Source organism: Prosopis cineraria, unplaced genomic scaffold, assembly GCF_029017545.1.
Source record: "Prosopis cineraria cultivar Desert tree isolate PC_DT_omini unplaced genomic scaffold, ASM2901754v1 PC13, whole genome shotgun sequence".
NCBI lineage: Eukaryota > Viridiplantae > Streptophyta > Magnoliopsida > Fabales > Fabaceae > Prosopis > Prosopis cineraria.
In genome coordinates, this window is record NW_026555344.1 from 25975495 (window position 1) to 25997706 (window position 22212).

General features: G+C 30.1%; 1 protein-coding gene across 1 annotated transcript; it reads left to right on the forward strand.

The window, feature by feature from the left end:
• Positions 1 to 694: 694 nt before the first annotated feature.
• On the forward strand, positions 695 to 1393 carry LOC129289967 (uncharacterized). The gene is made up of 2 exons (XM_054926706.1): positions 695 to 842; positions 1164 to 1393. Exons 1-2 carry the CDS (start codon positions 695 to 697, stop codon positions 1391 to 1393), a joined length of 378 nt encoding a protein of 125 aa, XP_054782681.1.
• The last annotated feature ends 20819 nt before the right edge of the window (positions 1394 to 22212 follow it).

The window sequence follows — 22212 nt, forward strand, 5'->3', positions numbered from 1 at the left end:
TATGCATCAAAAATCCATTAGAATTTCTTGGGTAGGTGTTTTGCTTTTATCCAAAATAAAATAGGTGTATTTGCAATGATTGTTTAGGGATAGAAAGCATTTTTATTTGTTTTGAATAAGGAATGGAAAGTTTGATTGGAAATTTTTATAGATTGATGATATAATTTTTTATAATAGTTGGGCTTATATATTAATAATAAATATTGAAATATAAGTTAATGAGCATTTGGACTTTAAAGTATTATGCGTGAAAAGAATCTTAGATCCTAAACTCTTAAAATGTGTAAAATAGACCCTAAACTTCTAAATCCAAAATGAATTGCACCCTATCGTCAACTTGTGGAACATTAAACCATTACGGAGAAGATTGTTAGATTAAAAGTTACTAGGTGGCATGCCACGTGTGAATTACTAAGATAGGTTGAAAGGCATATTGGTCATTGTCACTTAAAATTGGCAATAAAATGATATAGTTTCTTTTGAAAAGGAAACGAGTAAACCCTACCTATGAATTGGAAAGGAACACATGACTAAGGATCTTGATTTTTAGAGGAGTGTGACTAATTCAACCTTGCAATTTCATTCTCAAGTGAACTAGAGGTGAGTTTGATGGTGGATTTTGGTATTGTAAACTTGGGTGGTTTGAGTTATAGTGAAATCACCTCATTGCCCTTATGTATATATATTTTTAGGTATGTTGGACAGTAACAATGATTGTGATTATGCCTTTAACTCTATTGATGAGAATGATAGTGATAATAATGTGGTAGATGCCATCGAGCATGGTGATAATAGCAAGAAGGATATGGTGGAAGAAGATAGTGATATTAAAGAGAATGAGGGCATGATGGGAGTGAATCAAATCTTGACCTAGGTATGCTTTGTTATGAAAAATTGTAGGGAGATATGGACATGAAATTCACATATACTATTTAGGAAATTCATGTATACTGTTTAGGATGTAGGAACATTTAGTATAAGTAATGAGAAAAATAAGGAACAAGTAGTAGGTGGTGAGAGTGAGAAAATGTAGGACGAGGAGGTGATACACGTAGAGAAGTTTATGTTAAATGCGTTTAAAAGGATTGATAGTGGTATAAGTAAGAATGATGATGAGGCTATTGATACAGAACAATATCTTCATGATTGTTATATTGGGATAGGAAATGATAATGGGAAAGAGAATGACCATGTAGATAAGGAGGAAGAAGGTAGTGATGACTCTGTTTCTTATAAGAGCATTAAATATGCTGGTGAGAATGAATATGATAGTGAAGGTGGTAATGACAATAACAGTGAAGATAATGACTACCATGACCTTGTAGGGGAAAATGAAGGCTTTAGTGATGGTGATGAGGATTATGAAAAGGAATATGGTTGTAATGAACCATAGCTAGACTCACATGAGGATAATGGGCCTTTAGAGGAAAATAGAGGTCTAGCAAATCAAAGTAGGCCTTACTTTGTGATGGATATAACTTTTCCTAATCTAGCAGCTATTAGGAAGGCGTTGGAGACATATTCTATCAACGCTAGAGTGAATTTAAATTACATTAAATCTGAATGTGGAAGAGTAAGGGCCAAATGTCAAGTAGGATGCCCTTTTCTTTTATATGTAACTTCTATAAAGTCCAAGCTTGGATTGGAAATCCAAACCTATATATGGAGCATAGATGTGTTAGGATGTTTAAGAACTATAAGGCTTCTACTAGATGGATAATGACTTTTTCAAAGATAAAGTATAGGAGTGCCCTAAGTTTAAAGTGGCAGACATGCAGAAGATACCTAAACATGATTTGAAGGTAACTGTTAGTGTGTTCAAGTGTATAAGGTATAAAAAGATTATCATGAAGGAGTTGGAAGGTAGTTATAAGGATAAGTTTAGGAAATTGGAACTATAAACTTAGACATTCAGACCTTTAGAGTGATGTAAGAATATAATAGAGTAAAGAAGCTTCGCAATAAGGGAAGAGGGTGTTTAGCATATTGTATATATGATGAAATGCATCTAAGATAAACTTATTTTTTAACATATTGTTATTTTTAACTAATATATGCTAAAAAGTTATTTGAATAATGCTTTTCTTGGAATAGGTTAGGTGGTGAGTTGGTTATAGGCCATTTATTGGTTTTAATGGCACTTTTTTTTGAAGGGAAATGCAAAAGGGATCCCTTTTCCCTATTGCAATTGGCTTGACACAAAAAGAAAATAATATCAATTGCACTTGGTTTTTAGAATGGCATAGGATTTCCCTAGGACTTGGTGATAGATCAAGGGTGACTATCATGTTTGACATATAAAAAAGTTTGTTTTTAATTTTTGATTTTGAAAAGCTTGGTGATATTTTGATACATATATATATATATATATAAGATGTTATATGAAATGTTAATAGCCAATTCTTTTTTTCATCAAAAGGACTAAATATTGTAGTAAGAAATATTCTCCCTAAAGCCAAGCAAAGGTTATATGCAAGCCACATATGTGCTAATTGAAGCAAGAAGTGGCAAGGAAACAAATTGAAGAAAAGATTGTTCACTATAGCCTAGAGTACATATGAAGAGGAATTCCATGACAACTTAAAAGAAGTTGGACGCATTAGTAAGCATGTTGCAAAGGCAATGGTATAGTTGAGTTAGGGCCTATTTCATAACTTAGTGTCAGTTTTGGGTGGTAGACAACAATATTGTGATAGTTTTAATGCTTGGATATAAGAATATCATTATTTACTTGTCATTAGAATGTATGAAGGCATTAGGTTAAGGCTGATGAATAAGTGGGTTGAAAGTGACAAAATTGTTAAGAGATAGATGGGAAACTATAACCCCATGTATTTACAACTATTTAAAACAATAGGTTATTAGTAATGAAATGTAATGTCACTTTCAACAAAGACATTGGGTATGAGGTTAGTGATAGCCTAGATAAACACACTGTGTTATTAGAGAAAAGGTGATGTACATGTAGATCATGCGAGATGATTGAAATCCCATGGTAGCATGGTATTTATGCAATGTTCAATGCAAATGTTGATCCCAGCACTCATATATCTCGTTATCACCATAAAGAAGCACATAAGGCTTCATATAGGACCAAAATTAAGGAGATTGGAGAGAGGAATTGCAAGATAATCTGAAGCTACCTCATCTGATGTCCTTTAACTATGACTAATAAATTATCAAAAAGAAGAACTCTAGTGACATGTAATGTGTGCAAACAACAAGGTTATAATAAGAGTCCATAAAATAGTCTATATCCTCTACTTGTTTTAACAATTAAATACTATTTTAATTGTTCAAATTAGTTTGCTTAAGTTGCTTATTCTATAAACACCTCTAGGGATAAGTAAGACAAAAGGGAGAAAGAGAGGAAAACATGTAGCTTCTCAACAAGAAGGATCAAGCACTAAAATACATGGTGAGGCCACTGAACAAGAACAAATAATGACTTGAACACAACATAGTCAAGTCACTAAGCAATCTTAGAGAAGGACTCACTCTTTGAGATGGATGGGAAATCCTTCAATTATAGCCTCATAACTTGAGGCAAAGAAGTAGACAACAATTGGAAAGCTAAAGTGTAGGAAGAGAAATGAAGGGATTTAGGCTCACAACTCCTATTTTGATGTTTTATTTTGGATTAATGTATTTGACTATAGGTTGTATTTTGGAGTAATCTATGAAGTAATTATTTTGGGCTTATGACGCATTTCTAGCATGCCATTTCTGTCAATAATTTGAGTTGTATTTTGAGCAATATGTTTGTCAATATTTTGAGCAAGTAAATACCCTTCTCATTGAAGTCACCATGTATTGCATCATTGGAGGTTTATGTATAATAGACACATGTTTTATAAGCTGAAAGAAGAGATGCTCCTTATTTTCTTATATTTATCATTTTACATTTGCATATGTCCTTAAATTTTATGCTCAAATACTTCTTGTTGTTCTTTGCTTAATGATTGCAATTGTAATTGATATGTATGTTCACTACTATACAGGGTTTAATGCAAAATTATGGAATGTAAATACATTAGCTTCACCATTTGGGATGTGGGTGGCCAAGACAAGCTTTGTTACTTGTATCATATTGGTAGTTAGTTTTTTGTTAAGACCTCTTTGGGATGTGGGATGTGGGTGGTCAGGACAAGCTTTCTTTTTCTCTCTGTTACTTGTATCATTTTGGCCAAGAAAAGCTTTGTTACTTTGGTAATAATTTGAATTATTAATTGACCATCATTCTTTACTTTTTATTACTCCCATTAGTGGAATTCTTAAAAAATTCTTTAAAACAAAAGTGAACTTTTGTGATATGTACTCTAATACTGCTAATTAGAGGCTCTTCTTTTTTAAGACATTATGGGGTCATGAAGGTTTGTTTTACACATGCACCAATAGATTACATTATAAATTAGCAAATTCTTATGCGATATCACATGAACATGCTTTACATTAGTATTTCATCAATTAAAATGTTATTACACACTTTACAATGGATAAATAACACCCATCATAAGATCAACAGTGTCACAACAATTTTGAACTTTCTTCTCTCACTTTCAACAACCAGTTCTTCACTGTCACATATGCTCTTCAACTTCTTCACATCAGTACATAGTGAATCAGGCTCTGCCATGAAAGCTTTTGTTAATTTTCTTCCCCTTTACATACTATTTTCATCATATAAATTATTTATGTGGTCTAGAAGCTCGTTAATTATCATTTTTGATCTATGCCCTAAATCACTATCATGCCATACGAATTACCCACATCCCTTTCCTTAAAAATGGTTGTTTAGATCTTACTCATTAAAGTATAAAATAAAAAATCCATGTTAGTACAAAAAAGGGTAACTTATTCTAGTTTCGACACCCATAAAACCTTCTCCCATGATTTTCAATGGCCTATGAAGTCTAGCAAGGTGCTAGGAGGCTACAATAACACACTCTTGCCTCACCTTCATAATACATCTCTACTCCTCCTTGCCTTAACAATCTCACCTTCCTCCTATTGCTTCTATAAAGTGACGATGATGATGACTTAGCCATGACACCCCTCAGCAAGTCCTCTCGACATTGCTAGCTCATTGAACAAGTGGGTGAAGATGATTACATGCAGAGAGATGATTCAAACAACAAAGGACCTTAACTTCTGTTACCATCGATATGAGGGCAACGTTAATATCAAAGGATCACTGAGAGACATATCAAGAGGGATGACTACTACATCACCATTTGACTAGAACCAATAGGCACTTGAAAAATAATGAGAGTCATCTATAAATTAACGGTGGGGTGTACTTTGCCATGGATCTAGAAGTTTAAGATCTATTTTGTACATTTCTAGAGTTTAGGGTCCAAGATGTTATTGACATAATACTTTAGGGTCTAGAATGTTTATTAAACCTTGAAATACATATTTAATTTATTATAATAAGTAAAAAGTGATTTTTTTTATTATTATAGCCAAATGTAAAATAATTTTTCTTTTTTAAAATCTATATAAAATAAATCACTTTTTATAAATTCTCTAAAGTATCTAAAAATTATTTATTTATTAATCTTAAACAAACAGACCTCAAATCTTGTTAGATTTTATAATATTTTCAAATTGTTTATTTTTTCTAGAAAAAAACTTATTTTTAATAAAATATTTTATGAAATCTTAATCTTTTAAAAATAATTAAGGTTGATAAAAGTATAAAAATGTACAAAGATATCATAAAATTTTAAAATAAAAAATTAATAAATAATTTTTATGGACCAATGAAAATATCACAAAAGCTAAAAATTACTAAATAATAATCACTTTTTGTTATTGTAATCAAATATAAAATAATTCTATTTTTAATAAAATATTTATAAAATAAATCTAAAAGAACCTGATTTATTTTAATAATTTAATTTTCAACTCACATAAGATAGTGAGTGCATTAATGAATTGCAATCAAAATTTTTTCTTAAAACAACTCCCTTATTTAAACCTAAGGGAAGTTCATGTTTTAATTAATTGTCGACTGGCTGGATAAAAAAAATTAATAGTGAAATGAGAAAACTAATAAAAATTAGCTAAAATATATTTTTAGTCCTTGAACTTTACACAAATTCATATTTTAGTCTGTTAATTCTATAAAATATCATTTCAATCCTTTAACCCTTACAATGTTAGTATTATTTTAAAAAAAAACTACATTAAACTCCTAAATATTAAAAAAATATTCTTAAATATTGACATATTAAGGTTACTTTTTTACAAATAATAACAATAATTGGTATAAAAAATAACCATATGAAATTAACAGTGTTAGAGTTAAGAGATTGAAAATATTTTTATTTTATTAAATTTATAGACTAAATTAAAATCTTGGATAAAGTTAAAAGACTTAAAATATAATTTAGCCTAATAATTTTGTGTGGAACCAACGTACCTATTCAAAATACATGTTATTTTTTACCAACTAATATTGTTTAAAATGTAAAACATTTTACAAAAAAAAAATCAACAACATTAAATTCCTCTTGTTCACAAATGTTCTTATTACTTGCAACGTAGGAATAAATTAAATAAGAAAAAAAATTAAAGGTAATTAAGATTTTTTGATTTTAATTTGAGGGTAACCTTAAAAAATAGTTATAAGTTTTTCACATTTTGTTGATACAAATCACTTTAAGTGATTATTTTGTTAGTACTAGTGAAATAGTTAAAAGTGTCTTATATTTTAGAATTGAGGGAATAAATAATTTTTGTTCTAAAAAAAGGACCAAAGTAAACTATTAGACAAAAAAAAAAACATATAGCTAATCCCAAGCTCGAGTAAAGAAGAAAGGTTGTGTTATGCCCTCAACAACCAATGTAAAACTTTGTTGAATCTTACATTGATATGGACAATTGATGTTTTTGTGATAATGCTAGGTCGTTGTCTATAAGTAACATGTTGTATGGTTCAAGTGCATTGACAAGTGAGTTAGAGCTGCTGTATTGACACCTAGATGTAGTGTTAAATGAGTAAGGGTTATCACATTATTTTAGATGAGCGCGGTTAAAGAAGTTAGTCTATGTGAGCAAAATCAAATTTGGTACTTGGAATGTTGGGACCTTAAATTGTAAATATGTGGAGGTGGTAGGAGTTATGATTCATAAAAAATTTAATATCTTATGCCTATAGGAAATGGCTCTATGAACAAGCTAAGGATATTTAAGGTTATAAACTTTAGTACATTGAAAAAGTAAGCACACGCGATGGGGTGGCTATTATTGTTGATAAGGAGTGAAAAAAGAACATAGTAAAAATTAATAAAATTGGGCATAAAATTACTTCCTTAAAAATGATTATTGAATGTGAGACTATCAATATTATTAGCATGTATGCACCTTAAGCTAAGGCAGAAGCTAGTCTTAAGGAATTATTTTGGAAAGACTAAGAGGGATTGATTCAACGCATACCATAAAATGAAAAAGATCTTTATTAGAGGAGACTTTAATGGTCACATCGGGAGGAGGCAGGTCATTATGCAAGGGTACATAGTAGTTTTAGTTTTGAGGAGCTAAACAATGAAGCATAATCTATTATTGATTTCTCTTTAGCGTATGATTTCAATATTGCCAACACTTATTTCAACAAGAGGGATGAGCATCTTATCACTTATAAAAATAGAGCCTCAAAGTCACAGATTGATTTTTTTTGGATAAGGAACACAAATAGAAGACTTTGTAAAAATTATAAAGTAATTCCTAGGGAAGCTATAACGACACAATATAGGGCCCATGTCCTTGATGTGCATATTATGAGTAAAAGCCAAAAGTGTCGACAAGTGGTAACTCTAAGGGCTAGGTAGTGGCAATTAAAATGTGAGAAGCGAGAAATGTTCATGCACAATCTTTTGGCTAAAGGAATTTGGAAGTCTCAGGGAAGTACTAAATCTTGTAAAGGATATGGCTAGAAAGGTAAGGAAGGTTGCAAAAGAAATTTTGGGAGAATGAAAAGGTTTTGTCTAGAGATAAAAACTCTTGATGGTGGAATGATAGTGTGCAAGAAAAATCAAACATAAGGAGTGCTTTAAAGCCATCCATCTATACAATAATGATGAAAATTGGAAAAGTTATCAAATGGTTAAAAGGGAAACTAAGAAGGCAGTGTGTGAAGCTTATTCTAAAGCATTTAAAGAGTTTTAGAATAGGTGAGGTGTATAAAAAATAAAGAGAAAAATGTTTTGGTCACAGATAGTGATATTAAAAATAGATGGGAGACCTATTTTTTAAACTTTTAAATGATGGAAGGGGTTCTTCTAATAATTTGGAGGATTTAGTAATTCTTAAAGGAGAACAAAATTTGTCATTCTATCAAAGGATAAGTGATTGTGAGGTAGAAGAAACTCTTAAGGAAATGACAAATAGTAGAGCCAATGGATCAAATTGTATCCCTATTTAAGTGTGAAAATGTTTAGGTGAAGAAGGAGTGCAATCGTTAACTAAGTTATTTAATGAGATCTTACCGTCAAAGAAAATACCTAACAATTGGAGGAGAAATATCTTAGTTTCTATTTACAAAAATGAAGGGGATATTTAGAATTGTGCTAACTATAAAAGGATTAAACTTATGAGTCATGCAATGAAATTGTGAAAAAAAGTGGTTGAGCATAAGTTGAAATTGAAAAATGATATTTTTGAGAATTAGTTTGGTTTCATGCCAAGTAAGTCATCTACAGAAGCGATTAATTTACTAAGGGGGTTAATGAAAAATTATCGATGCAAAGGTAAAGATTTACATATGACTTACATTGATTTAGAAAAAGTATATGATCATGTACCGAGAGAAGTATACTTTGGAAAGCATTGAAAAAGAAGGGTGTTTGGGTTGAATATATTCGAACTATACAAGATATATACGAGGGGGCAATAATCAGTATAAGATTTTCTAGTGGCAAAACAAATGATTTTCTTATAAGGATTTGAATGCATCATGGATTATCTTTGAGTTTTTATTCATTTGACCTGATCCTAGATATTTTGATTGAGCATATTTAAGAGAAAATCTCCAAATGCATACTTTTCGCGGATGATATAATTCTTATTACAGAGACAAGAGAAGAGATTAACTGTAAATTTGAATTATGGAGGAGGGCATTTGAGTCAAAAGGTTTCGGCTTAAATAGAAGTAAGACAGAATATTTACATTATAATTTTAATAAGAGGTTAGTGAGTAATATTTTGGAAATAAACTTGGGTGATCAAATTATACCTCAAATGAAAAAGTTTAGATATTTGAGAGCTATTATTCAATATAATGAAAAAATTGATGGAAATATTGCACATCAAATATAAATTGGGTTGTTTAATTGGACAAAGGCTAACTGAGTTATTTACGATCATAAGTATCTAATAAACTTAAAAAAATTTATTAAACAACTATAAGACCAACAACATTATATAGTAGTGAATGTTGGGCTTTAACGAGACATCAAAAATATAAATTTGAAATAGTAGAGATCAATGTGTGGACATATACGTAAAGATAAAATCTAAATGACTGCATACAGGAAAATGCGAGTGCTGCGCCTGTTGAAAGAGAAATGATAGAAAATCATTTAAAATGATTTAAACATGTATAAAGATGGGAGGCACCTGTGAGAATGAAATATATAACTTTTAGCTCTATCAAGAGGGATGGAGGAAAACCAAAACAAAGACTTTTAGAAGTTATTAATCAGGACCTCTTAAACAATATTTTTAAAAATTTGATAAATAATATATTCAATTTTATTTATTAAGATAAGGCTTGTTATTATTGTTGTGATCATCATCAGAGTTTTTAATTTGTTTGGAACGTCAAGGAAAAGATCATATCGCTTCTGAAATTGATTTCAGATTTAAGATGTGAAAGCTTATCTATTACCAACATTTATGTCATTATTATATTTATAAAGCAGTGAAAATAATATCAATCTTTTATTATAAAACTTATTTGATTTCTTTAAAAAAAGATATCAATAAACTTTAAACTTTGGAGAAGGAGAAATTATGTGATATATATTACCATATATTTCATTTAATTTAAATTAGATAACTTCTCATCGGAAAAATTGAATTTGATCCGTTTCCTTGTTGACAACAATCAAATAAAATTTATGATTGCATTCAGGCTAAAGAATTATTATAAATTCTATATGATTGTGGATCCCTTGAACACATACACATATTATATGAAATATTAAAAATTTCCCTATATATATATATGAACTTTATTAGATTAGATGAGACACAGTATTACACAATTACCCTTCTCGCCGTGATTGTAGAGATTTAAATTCAGGAAAAACTAGGGCTATGTTTGGTAGGTTTGAATCTGAAATATGGAAACAGAAACGGAAACAGAATCCATGTCAAAACATTTTTGGTATGATATAATCATGATTCTTTAGAATCCTGATTCTGACAAATTTCTCAAAATCCGATTCCATCTCAAAAGCTATGGAATCCGCCATCTTCTCTCTCTTCCATCTCTCCATCTTACCCTTGCCTCCCTTCCTCTTCTTCTTCTTTATGGACTTGATGCGTGCTGGAGTAGCGACATTATCGTTCGTGTATTCACCATGCATTCTTATTGATAATGAAGGACCCATCTCGTTCGTGCATTCTCACAGTCGATAAAGTGCCCATCACCTCTCTCTCTATCTATCTCTCTCTGTGAGCGCTCTTGGGCTGGCGATGACAATGAAGAACTGAGCAGCAGTGGACAGTGCAATAGTCATCACTGTCACCCTACTCGAAAGACATCATCATCTGCATCGATCTCCTTCTCTCTTCTTCTTTGGTCTTCATCTTCTTATTCAGTTAGGTGTCGCCGGAGAAGAAGAAGAAAGTAGTGACGATGAACCATGAGAAGGTAGCGACAAACTATAGGAGGGGGTCCTTACCGGAGAAGAAGAAGAAGAAGAAGGGGAGGGGGTCCTTGCCGGCACAGTGACGAACGGTGGCAAGGATGCTCATCAGGTGAGGAGGAGGAAGAGGCAGTGACGTGATGCAGAAGGAGAGGAATGGCCGAATAGGATTGTTGGGCTGATGGAGATAATTTTTTTTAATTTTAAAAAAGGCACTTTGGTCTTTTCTTATTTTAAGTACTTATATTAATTAAAATTATATCAAGATTCCATCATCATACCAAACACACTTTTAAATCCAATTCTATTCCAATTCCAATTTCAATTTCGATTCCAATTCTAATTCCGATTCCATCAAAAACTCTTCCATCATACCAAACATGGCCTAGAATTCGTCGCACATGGGAAAGATTTCATCATACCTGATGTTAAATATTATAATTTGAAAACATTAGTCTATTATATATTACTATAATGGTTTTCTAATGTGTTAAGTATAATCTTCAACATATACTATTTTCTTATTTTATTATTTTATGATGATTATATCATTTATTTAAAGCATGCAAATGTAATTATATAACAACTTTGCAAATTCTAATGTATGAGAGAATATACAAAAAATATATATCTCTCTTTTAATAAATAAAAAAAATCCATAGCTAAAAAATTCTAATGGTGAGAGAATAAAATGAAACAATTTAAATTTCAATGGACTTTTATTTTATTTATAAAAAAGACGTTAGATGTTCAAGAAAATAAAATTTATATTTTATTAATGTGAATTTCATTATTGTGATACTGTTTTATCAAATTGATTATTTTTTATCTCACATGTTCTAAATCATTATTGTATAAAATTTTATATAATGGAAAAACACGAAAAAAAAAAGGGAGAGGGGAGGATAACAATTATACAATAAAAAGTGTATGACTCCATATAATGAATGGGGGACATTAATTTTCTACTTAATTTGAGAAAAGTAAAAGGAAGAAGTAGAGATTTTAGTTTGATTTAAAAATATAAATAAATAGAATTATAACATTTTAATAGAGAGAAAATAAAATGAAAAAAGAAAAAGAAAATCAATTAAAAACTTTCAACCATATCTCTCTATTTTTTTAACACCAAACTCATTAAAGTAGAAACAATATATTAAAATGATGCCAAAGATAACATTTGTCATTCTTTTTAATTTGTCAACTACATGCATATTACAAAAAATATTAGTAGTAATCTATAATTCAAAATTTATTATCCCTTGCAAATTAAAAATATAATAAACAACTTGTTTTATTTTATAATTTTTTTATTCTGATACATGTTAAAATTATAAATAATATCTTATTTTATTTTATAATCTTTCATCTTATTGAGTTTAAAACTTAGTCTAAATAATAATGCAAATAAATATTTAGAAATTTACTATTCATGAGAATTAAAAAAATTTAACAACATATTATAGCTCATAATTTATTACTCCATGTATAATGCATTGTTATAAGTCATTTTAAAAAAATTCAAAATAAAAATAAAAAATATAAATATAAATTTAAAATCTAAGAATTTCATGAAATTCAAAAAAAAAAAAACTAAAATACAAATATTAAAAGAATTTTTTATGTTGCTAATTTTTTAATAAATATTTTATTAAGAATATTTTTTAAAAATATACGTTTTTTGAAAAAATTAAAAATATTAAGTGTAATAGATGTACAAATATTTTAACAACATACTATAACTCAAAACTTATTACCTTATATAGAATGTGTAGTTATAAGTCATTTAAAAAATGTAAAATAAAAAGATAAAATAAAAAAATCTAAGAATTTCATAAAATTCACAAAAATAAAAATATGAATAAAAAATATTTAAAACAATTGTTATATTGTTAATTTTTTAACAAACATATTTTAGTAATTTATGATTAAAAATATTTTTAAAGACGATTTGTTTTTCAAAACAATAAAAATGTTAAATGTAATAGCATTTTACTGTAAAAATTAATTTTTACCTATGGTGCATTCTCAACATTTCAATCTGAGTGAGCTCCAGAAAGTACTAGAAAAAAAAAATGCGGGCAATGTTGGTAATTTACTGTGAAAGCTCAAGGGAAAGTACCAAGACAAAAGCGGGGACAATGTCAGTAATTTACTATTCATATACTGTTTATTAGACATTTTAATTTCATATAAAATTAGTTATTGCTAAGAATGTGAAAAAATATAATATTTATTATAAATGATCTTAAAAATAGTAATTATTGAAAAGGTCAAATATTAAAATATAAATTTTAAGACACAAAATTGCCTCTAATTAAATTTCTTATATTTTCTTTAACCACATCTCAAATTGAATTTGGCAGTTTCGTTACTAGCAATGATAAATAAACAAATAATGTTGAAAATCAAAATAAGTGAAAAGTTTCTCGTACCTTGAAGTTTCACAAATGAATCCTATAAACATAAGTTGATACTAAATTCTTTGTAAACCAATGAAAAATAAAATGTAATAATTTTTTTGAATAAAAATTTTCTTAAATTATATTGATCTAATTTTTAGAAGTAACGATTTTAAAATTATATTCAATTAATTACTTAAAATGTAATTATTTTTTAAATAGATTGATTTAATTAAATTTAGTTCTATATTATAATAAAGCACCATAGTTCTTGGTAATCCAAATAACTTGGGAATTTTAAGAAAACACTAGAACATCACAATGTACTCGATTACAAATTATGAACATTAATAAAATTACTCCCCCAATCTCTCTCTTCTTCACTCTTCCACCTTCTGCTTCTATAAATCCTATCCCAAGCATGTAATTAATTCAATCTCATGCTCAAACATTGAAAATCAATCAAAAAATAAATAATTATGCAAAATTCCAAATCTAATGCAATGTATGCACTTGAAGGTGATAAATAAATTAATAAAACAGTCCTAATTGTGAAATAAAAGTGGGTAACAAATGTGTTTTATCAATTCTCCCACACTTATCTTTTGCACTTCGGACAAAATAAAGTGAAAAAGGTCCCAAAAGAAACTATAAAACAAAGAAACAAGAAAAAAAAACAATGTTCAAAGTCACTAAAATATTATCTCATGAACTTCTACAAATTATCAATCAATGTGGAAATAATTAGGAAAGAATTATGCACATCACAAACAAACCCTTACTAAGAATCAATGTCAAAGAGTAAGTGTCTTTAGGTTAAGTGTTTCTCTCATCATTTAAAGTGTATAAGGTATTAAATTTTACTCAAAATTTCTTAAGAAAAACCTTACCATAAGTTTGTAACCATTCTATATCTCCACCATTAAATTAGCACTTGCAATCAAGAATCAAGTAGATTTTATTAGATTGTAATATGGGTAATGAAAGGATGTCTAAGAAATGTATATATGAAAAAAATAAGGTTAGCATCAAGATAATGCCAAAGTCAAGAAATATTCCCTTAATATGCAAAGCATAACTTAATTCAATTGAGTGGCCATCTTAACATAATGAGGATAGAAAGCAATGACAAGAAATAATAAAACAAATGGAATGGATGATCTAGGCAACTTTTTATTCTTTTCTTTCTTTTCTTTTTCTCCTTCTTTTCTTCTTCTTTTTGTTTCTTTTTCTAGCAACTTTATTTCTTTTCTTTTTGACTATATATATTTTTTTCAAATCTTTCTTTGTTTTTTTTCTTTTTCTTTTGGTTGCCCCTAACTCTTTGAAAACAATAAAAAAGAATGGATATAATGGTGTAACAATAAAGGATAAAGAGTAGTTGATAGAAAAATGATAATAGGCACCCACTCACTTGATCTAGGACATGCAATAAATATTAAAAAGATATATAAAAGTGCAACATGCATTCCTTGGAAAAAATAGGGTAAATATTTATTTTTAAGAATCAAACCAAAAGCTCAAAGTGGCTAACAAAGGATAATCAATAATAATGGGTTGGCTATTTGGCTTTTGGTTATTTTTATGAATGCCATTTTTCGTCTCCTATCAAACAAGTGCAAGACATGTGGTCTTAATTAAGAAGTGAAACAAATTCTAGAAAGTAACATCACTAAGGAATTAATCACACATGAGTGTTTAGCCTCTTTCATGAAAGGGTAATATGCCACTCTAATCCATTAATTCAAGGTAAAAGATTGTTCACTTCACACCTATTCAGTCCTAAAAATTACCACATCTTAAGTATCAAAATATTCATTCAAGAGCTAGGTCATTAAGTAACCTCAAATAAAATGAAACAAAGAAAATTTTTGCAAAACCAAACAAACAAAACAAAATGTTTATTTCTCTCCTCCACACTTAAATCATGCATTGTTCTCAATGTATGTATAGACTAGTGATAAAACAAGGTGAGATCAATAATGAATGCACAACAAAAGTGTGGTGCATAATTTTTTTTTCCAACGTACAAACAAATAAAAAGAAACTAAAAAAAATCAAATCAAAGAAATCTACTATCTACTAGGTTCATCTCCCCACACTTGTACTTTACCAATCATTAGATATATCAATCAAAGTAATGTAAAAGCTCAAGGTTGGAGAGATACAACCTTATTACGGTGGTTTAAAATCATGTTGAGAGAAGTCATCGTCCTTTTGAAGTGTTGGGTTAGCTTCCTTGTAAAGCTTGCATAAATGGCCATTAATCTCCCAAGTAGTCCCCATGCTTCATCCTTAAGTTAAGAACTCCATAAGAAAGAACATTAGTCACCACATATGGCCCGTGCCATTTAGATGTGAGCTTGGAATGCTTATGGATGTATCTTGTTTTGTAAATAAGGACTAAGTCTCCAACTTTGAAATTCTTCCTCAAGATCATTTTGTCATAAAGAATCCTTGTTTTCTCCTTGTAAATCGTAGATGACTCATAAGCATCCAACCTAAGCTCCTCTAGTTCTTGCATTTGAAGGAATCTCTCCTTAGCCGAAAGATGAAAATCCAAGTTGAGCTTCTTGATGGCCCAATAAGCCTTGTGCTCTATCTTCACTGGGAGGTGGCAAGCCTTTCCATACACCAATCGAAAAAGAGACATCCCAATGGGAGTCTTATAAGCAATCCGATAAGCCCACAAAGCATCCTCCAAGTGGAATATCCCATAGCACCCTCTTGTCTTTTAGGCTTCTCATTTGTTTTTGATTGCTCCTCATTTTTCTTCATAGCCTCCCCTTTTTCTTGCAACTTGTCTTCAAGTTCTTGGACATGAGCCACGGCCTCGACATGTGAAAGTGCAGAATTTTCCTCCAATAGCTTAGGAATCCTAAGAACATCAAGCTCGAGTGGAGAAAAACTCATAGATTCAGCCTCAATGGCTTTAGTACCTACAACACAAGAAGATATACCCTTCTCAAGCATTTCAAGATCAAGCATAGGAGATATTTTAAACAAATCATGAGAAGAAGTAGTTGTATCATTCAAGAATGCATCAATCTCTAAACAAATAAGACAATCACATCCATCAATACATGTAGTAGTGACAAGAGACAAATCATCATCAACATGTAAGAAAGAATCAAGCATGTGAGACTCACAAGCATCATGAAGCAATAACTCAACTGAACTTACACCCAACAAAGAATAATCCTCAAAAGGATGTTTCATTGCTTCATATATATTAAAAACAACATGATCCTCTCTACATTTCAAAATTAAACTACCCTTTTCCATATCAATCAATGTACAGGAAGTCCTTATAAATGGCCTTCCTAAAATTAAAATATCATGCCCACTCCCTTCTTTTGACATATCAAGCACATAGAAATTCACAGGAAATAATAGACCTTTAACACAAACCAATAAGTCTTCTACTACTCCATGTGGTCTTCTAACACTTCTATCCACTAATTAGCATTTCATAAGTGTCTTATGCATGCAATCAAGACTCAAGGCATGATAAATTGAAAGAGGCATAACATTAATGGTTGCACCTAAGTCTATCAATGCATGAGAAAAATGTGTGTTGCCAATCTTGCATGGAATTGTGAAGGAACTGGGATCCTCACATTTTATAGAGAGTTAAGGCTTCACGATAGCACTCACAGATGAGGGTAATTGTACCCTTGCATTAGGCATAAATTTTCTTTTATTTGTACAACAATCTTTTACAGATTTGGCATACTTAGGAAAGTTCTTAACTACATCCATCAATGGTATATTAACATGAATTTTATGGAAGAAATCATATATCTCTTGATTAAATTGTCCCTTCACTTGCTTAGGGACCACTTTTGCTTGTGGAAAAGGAAGGTTATTTACAATCTCTTGACCTTGCTTTCCTTCTTCCTTCCTTGAACTCTCCTTTCTTGTTTCACTTTACTCGGCCTCTCCCTCTTTTTTCCTTACTAAACAACTCAGCCATAGTCCTCTTTTCTACCTTAGATGGTGGTTGCTCATATATGATCTCCTCAATGTTCTCATCCTCATCATTCCTACAAAAAGATGCATCATTAGGAGCAAAAGAAGAACTAGAAACATTAATATCAATTGAAGAATTTAAAGAGGGATTCTCAGCCTTCCCTTTTCTTTTGTCTTCTTGCACTCTTTCTCCCAACTCCTTGCCACTCCTTAATGTGATAGCATTAAGATTAGCTTTAGGATTAGCAACAGTGTTGCATAGTAATGTAAAGGCTTGAGCATTGGCTGTACTTAATTGGTTAGCAAGCATATTCATTTGAGAAGTAAGGGCATCAATTTTAGAGTTCATGTTCTCACACTTGTTACCCATACTCTCTACCTTGTTCCCTAAGCTATCATACATGTTTTTATACAAGGAATTCATTTCAATCAATTGCTCACATAACACATTCACATCATTAAAAGAGTTAGAATTAGAAGAACTCTCAATTGGAATAAGTCTCCTATCACTATAAGAATTAGAAGAAGATGCAAGAGAATTACTACTTGGATTATAGCTTTGAGAAGAGCTACCTTGAGACAAATGAGGTGAAGGGTCACGGCCAAAGGTATTTTGATAGGATCCTCTTTATTGATTGTCTTGTAAAGCCACATTTGGATTTGAATAGGAGAAATTAGGATAGTCTTTCCATGAAAGGTTGTAAGTATTAGAATAAGCTCCTTGCCCTTGCCTCCCAGTATAGGATTATTTCCCATTGTAGATAGCATTTACTTGCTCAAACTTAATAGGACAATTATTTTCTGCATGCATATGTGTGTCACAAAAAGTACAAGAATAAGGGGTAAGTGCTTGAGAAGTACTTACATTACTCACTTAAGATATTTGTAGAGCCAACATTCTCTCAATCTTGGTAGCTAGCAAGTTCACATGTGAATCATTAAGAATTGAGGAACCTACCATATTCATATTTCTCTTCTCCCTTGTAGAGTATTGAGCACCACTTGAAGCCATCTTGTCAATTAGTTCCCAAGCCTTTAAGGAAGTGAGGTCAATCAAGCATCCACCACTAGTGACATCAATGTTAACTTTATCTCTTGAAATCAAGCCCTCATAGAAATATTGGACTAAATTCTTACTAGAAATTTGATGGTGTGGGCATTTAGCCAAAAGACTTTAGAATCTAGTCCAATACTCATAGAGACTCTCATCCTCTCCTTATTGGACCTTATAGATTTGCTTCATCAAATTGGTGACCTTGGAATTTGAAAAGAATTTATCCAAGAAGAGTCTTCTTAGCTCAGCCCATGTGCTCACTTTCACATAAGAAGGGTAGTTAAAATACCACTCTTTTGCTAAACCTTCAAGAGAAAATACAAAAGCCTTAGCTTGAACATTATCAACATTTACATGCATAGACTTCATAGTATCACAAACCAATAAGAGAGTACGCAAAAACCTATAGCAATCCTCTCTCAATAACCTATGAAATTTAGGCAATGTATTAAACATTAGTAGGAGAAACATACAAGCCATAAGGATTATCATGCCAATTAGGTTGAGTTAATTGCCTAATGCTCCTCTCCTCTCTAGGATTATGCAAGCCTTCAAATTCATTATTAACACAGCCATCATCATGTAAATTCTCATTCCCATTCCCATGCCCCTCATTATGCACATGCTCATACCCTAAGATACCTTCCATTATTGAATTACAAACCAATGAGAATCAAAAATAGGTTGTGAACTTCTCAATCTGGAAATAGTCCTTTCAATTTATAGATCTAATTCAACAAAAGAGGTATGTTTTCTTCGGGTCATGCACTAATCAAGCTCAAGAAAATTAAGAACAAAGAACAAGCTAAACTAAAATGCAAATCAAGAAAAACAATTCAAAACACACAAAAGCAAGAGAAATAATTTTTTTTTCTTTCTTTTTTGATAAACTCAACACAACAAAATGAAAAAAAAAACACAATAAAAAACAACACCAAACAAGTAGAAAGAGAGTTAGAAATCCTCAATCAAAAAGTTTTGACAATTCTGAAATTTGCATAGTAGGCTTTCTGGAGACAGTGAACTTGTGAATTTTTTAGCAGCTAATCCACACGAGAAATTCTTTTGAAACTTTTATGAGAGATACAAGAGATATACAATAAAATTATATAAAAATTTAAGATAAAAAATCTTTCCCAATCATTCCTAGAATTTTTCACAACTTGGTCCACAGGCCTAGAGAAACAGGATTTCGTCTAGAAGACCTTTAGAGCTTCTAACAAACTTTCAAATGGGAAAATGGCAAAATTGAAGAAACTCCTAAACACAAGAAACAAACATAATACAATAATAAGAAAAATGAGACTGAAATAAATCAATTTGGACACATAAAGAGAAAGATATGCTAACTCAAAGTTGCAATAAGGTTTTGGAAATCCTCTGCAAAGGCTCCCTGGACCTTGTTAGCTTGTGAAATTTCTACAAGACACTTCCCACGTCCAAAATTAACCAAACTAATTTTAAAATGAATCTAAGATATAGAAATTTCAAATTAAAAAAATTTCAAGTTCAAATTACCTTAGAATCATTCTCAGTTAATTTTTTAATTTCAAACAGACACACTAAAAACAGAGTATTTTTAGCTCTCTACACCAAACCAACGAAAATTGCACTAATTTTTTTTTTCAAAATAGAATAAAAAAACTCAAAACACACAAAAATACTAAGAAAAACACAAAAAAAATATTTATAATTTTTCACAAAATTTTTCAGGAACATTAAAAATATAAATTAAGCACTAAACAAACTTAGAATTAAACTTAAACCACTCCTCGGCAATGGCGTCAAAATTTTGATAGAAAATTAGTCACTTATCCTCAAAACTAAACTAAAGATAATCCTAATATAATATAGGGCCAACCCTAGGTCATCTTCTAAGGAATGGTTTTAAGTTTAATTGAAAGTTATCTAGTGAAATAAATCAACCAAAGTTTGTAGGAATTTAGTTACCTCGCTAATTATGTAAACTAATTACCTAATGTGCAAGTAATTAAAATGCTAGTGAAAGTGAGTAAAATGAACTTCCCTTTTCACAATAATGGAACCCTAAAGATTAGTTAATTTTAAACTCATTATCTTCTCATGATTAGGCTAAGTTTAGCTTCTCTTTCCTCTTGACTAAAGCTATCATGACTTAAGAAAATTATCCTAAGCCAATTAACCTAATTAGCTAACTTCCCTAGGTCTTAGATTAAAGTCCCTATTTTAATTAACCAATTGGTGAAGAAATTAGCTAAGTGATTCACTCGAAATCTCCTGTCAACAACCACGGTCAAAATAGCAATGTGAGTAACCACAAGATTATGTCAAGCTACTCAACAACACAAGCATTAACATCATAAGATTATGCAATATTAATACAAGTAATTCACTAATTGAAAAATACAAGATTATGTACCAAACAAAAAGTAGCAAAATTCAGTTATAGCTGTCCAAAGAAGAAATTAAATAAAACAATCCTCTCTCTTTACATCAACATCAAATTCAAATTAGAATTTACAGGCTAAGATGATTAAACCCTAGATTAAGGAATCAAACTGTCTAGTAAAAAGAGAAGAGGATAGGAAACAAAAAAATTTAGCCAATTTGAAGCTTAAGACTCATCCTCCATCTTTATCTCTCTAGGATTCCACCAAAGAAATTAGCCATGTCCTAGAAAAATAAATTTTTAAGAATTAGTTCTTTCACTCAAAATTTTGAGAAGAAGTTGCAAATTATTAATAACGAGTTGCAAAATTTGGTATCTAAGTTATAAATTATTAAAGTATTGTCCCAAAATAATTTGGTAGCTTTGCAAGTTCAAGAATTCAATAGTTCTTTCACTAAAATTTCAATGAGTTGTAACTTATTGTAAGGAAGTTGTAAAATTTGGTGTCTCAATTGTAAATTATTAGAGCGTTATCATAAAATTATAACTTTTTTAAGAATTCAATAGTTTTTCCACTCAAATTTTTAGCTAGCAGTTGCAACTTTGTCTTGAGATAGTTGCAAAATTGGGTATCTAAGTTACTTGACAATTTGATTGATTGAATACAATGTATAACTTGATTGCTTGCCAACTTGATTGATTTTGCTCTTAAAATTGTGAAAACAAGTTACAAAATCTTTGGAAGGAAGTTGGGAAGTTGGGAATTTAAGTTTGAACATTACAAATACATTTCAATATTAGAGATCAACAATAAAGTTCACAATTACATTGGAAAGGACAGTTGTACAAGCTATCAAATATTGTAATTATATCATATACACATAATTAAAATTCAATTAGACTTATTTTCTGCCCTCTTTGGTTAGTTAGCTGTTGAAATAGAGGCAAAAAATTTTGTTTCTCATTTCATTTCTTGTGTGATTTATTAGCTACCATACCACATCCACCTTAAAATGTCTCAATTGTTTCTAAAAAAAATATTAGAAAATTTTAAGTTTGACATTGATAATTGGAAGAAAAAAATTAGAAAAATTGTGGATCACATATACATACATTTGAAAAGTTTTCCATTATGAGTCCTCCTTTTCTTCTTCTATCATCCCATTCTATACAATACTTTATAACATATATCTCACAATCATCTATACAAATATGAGTAATTAAGGTAAGGCGAAATGTTTATTTGAAATGAATACATAAAAAGGTGGTTGTTTCCATAGTTACTTACACATGACTTTGTTTAAACAGTTCTTCAAATATAATTTCCATTTGAAAATCATCTCCATATGTTTGGGGGTCACATGCCTGTAACAACTCTATTATGATATTTCTCTGCAAACAGTTCCCAATGTTAGATAACCATTCCAGTCTAACAATTTAGGTAACTTAAAATAGTTATGCAAAAGCACTAATAAATTATACCATAAATCCAACCATTATCTTCTTCTCTTTATATAACTTCTCAGCTAATAAATCAAG

Coding starts and splice junctions, on each gene's coding strand:
- LOC129289967 (XM_054926706.1), top strand. CDS start 695: ATGTTGGACAGTAACAATGATTGTGATTATGCCTTTAACTCTATTGAT. Junction 843..1,163: donor TGATATTAAAGAGAATGAGG/GCATGATGGGAG, acceptor ATATTGGGATAG/GAAATGATAATGGGAAAGAG.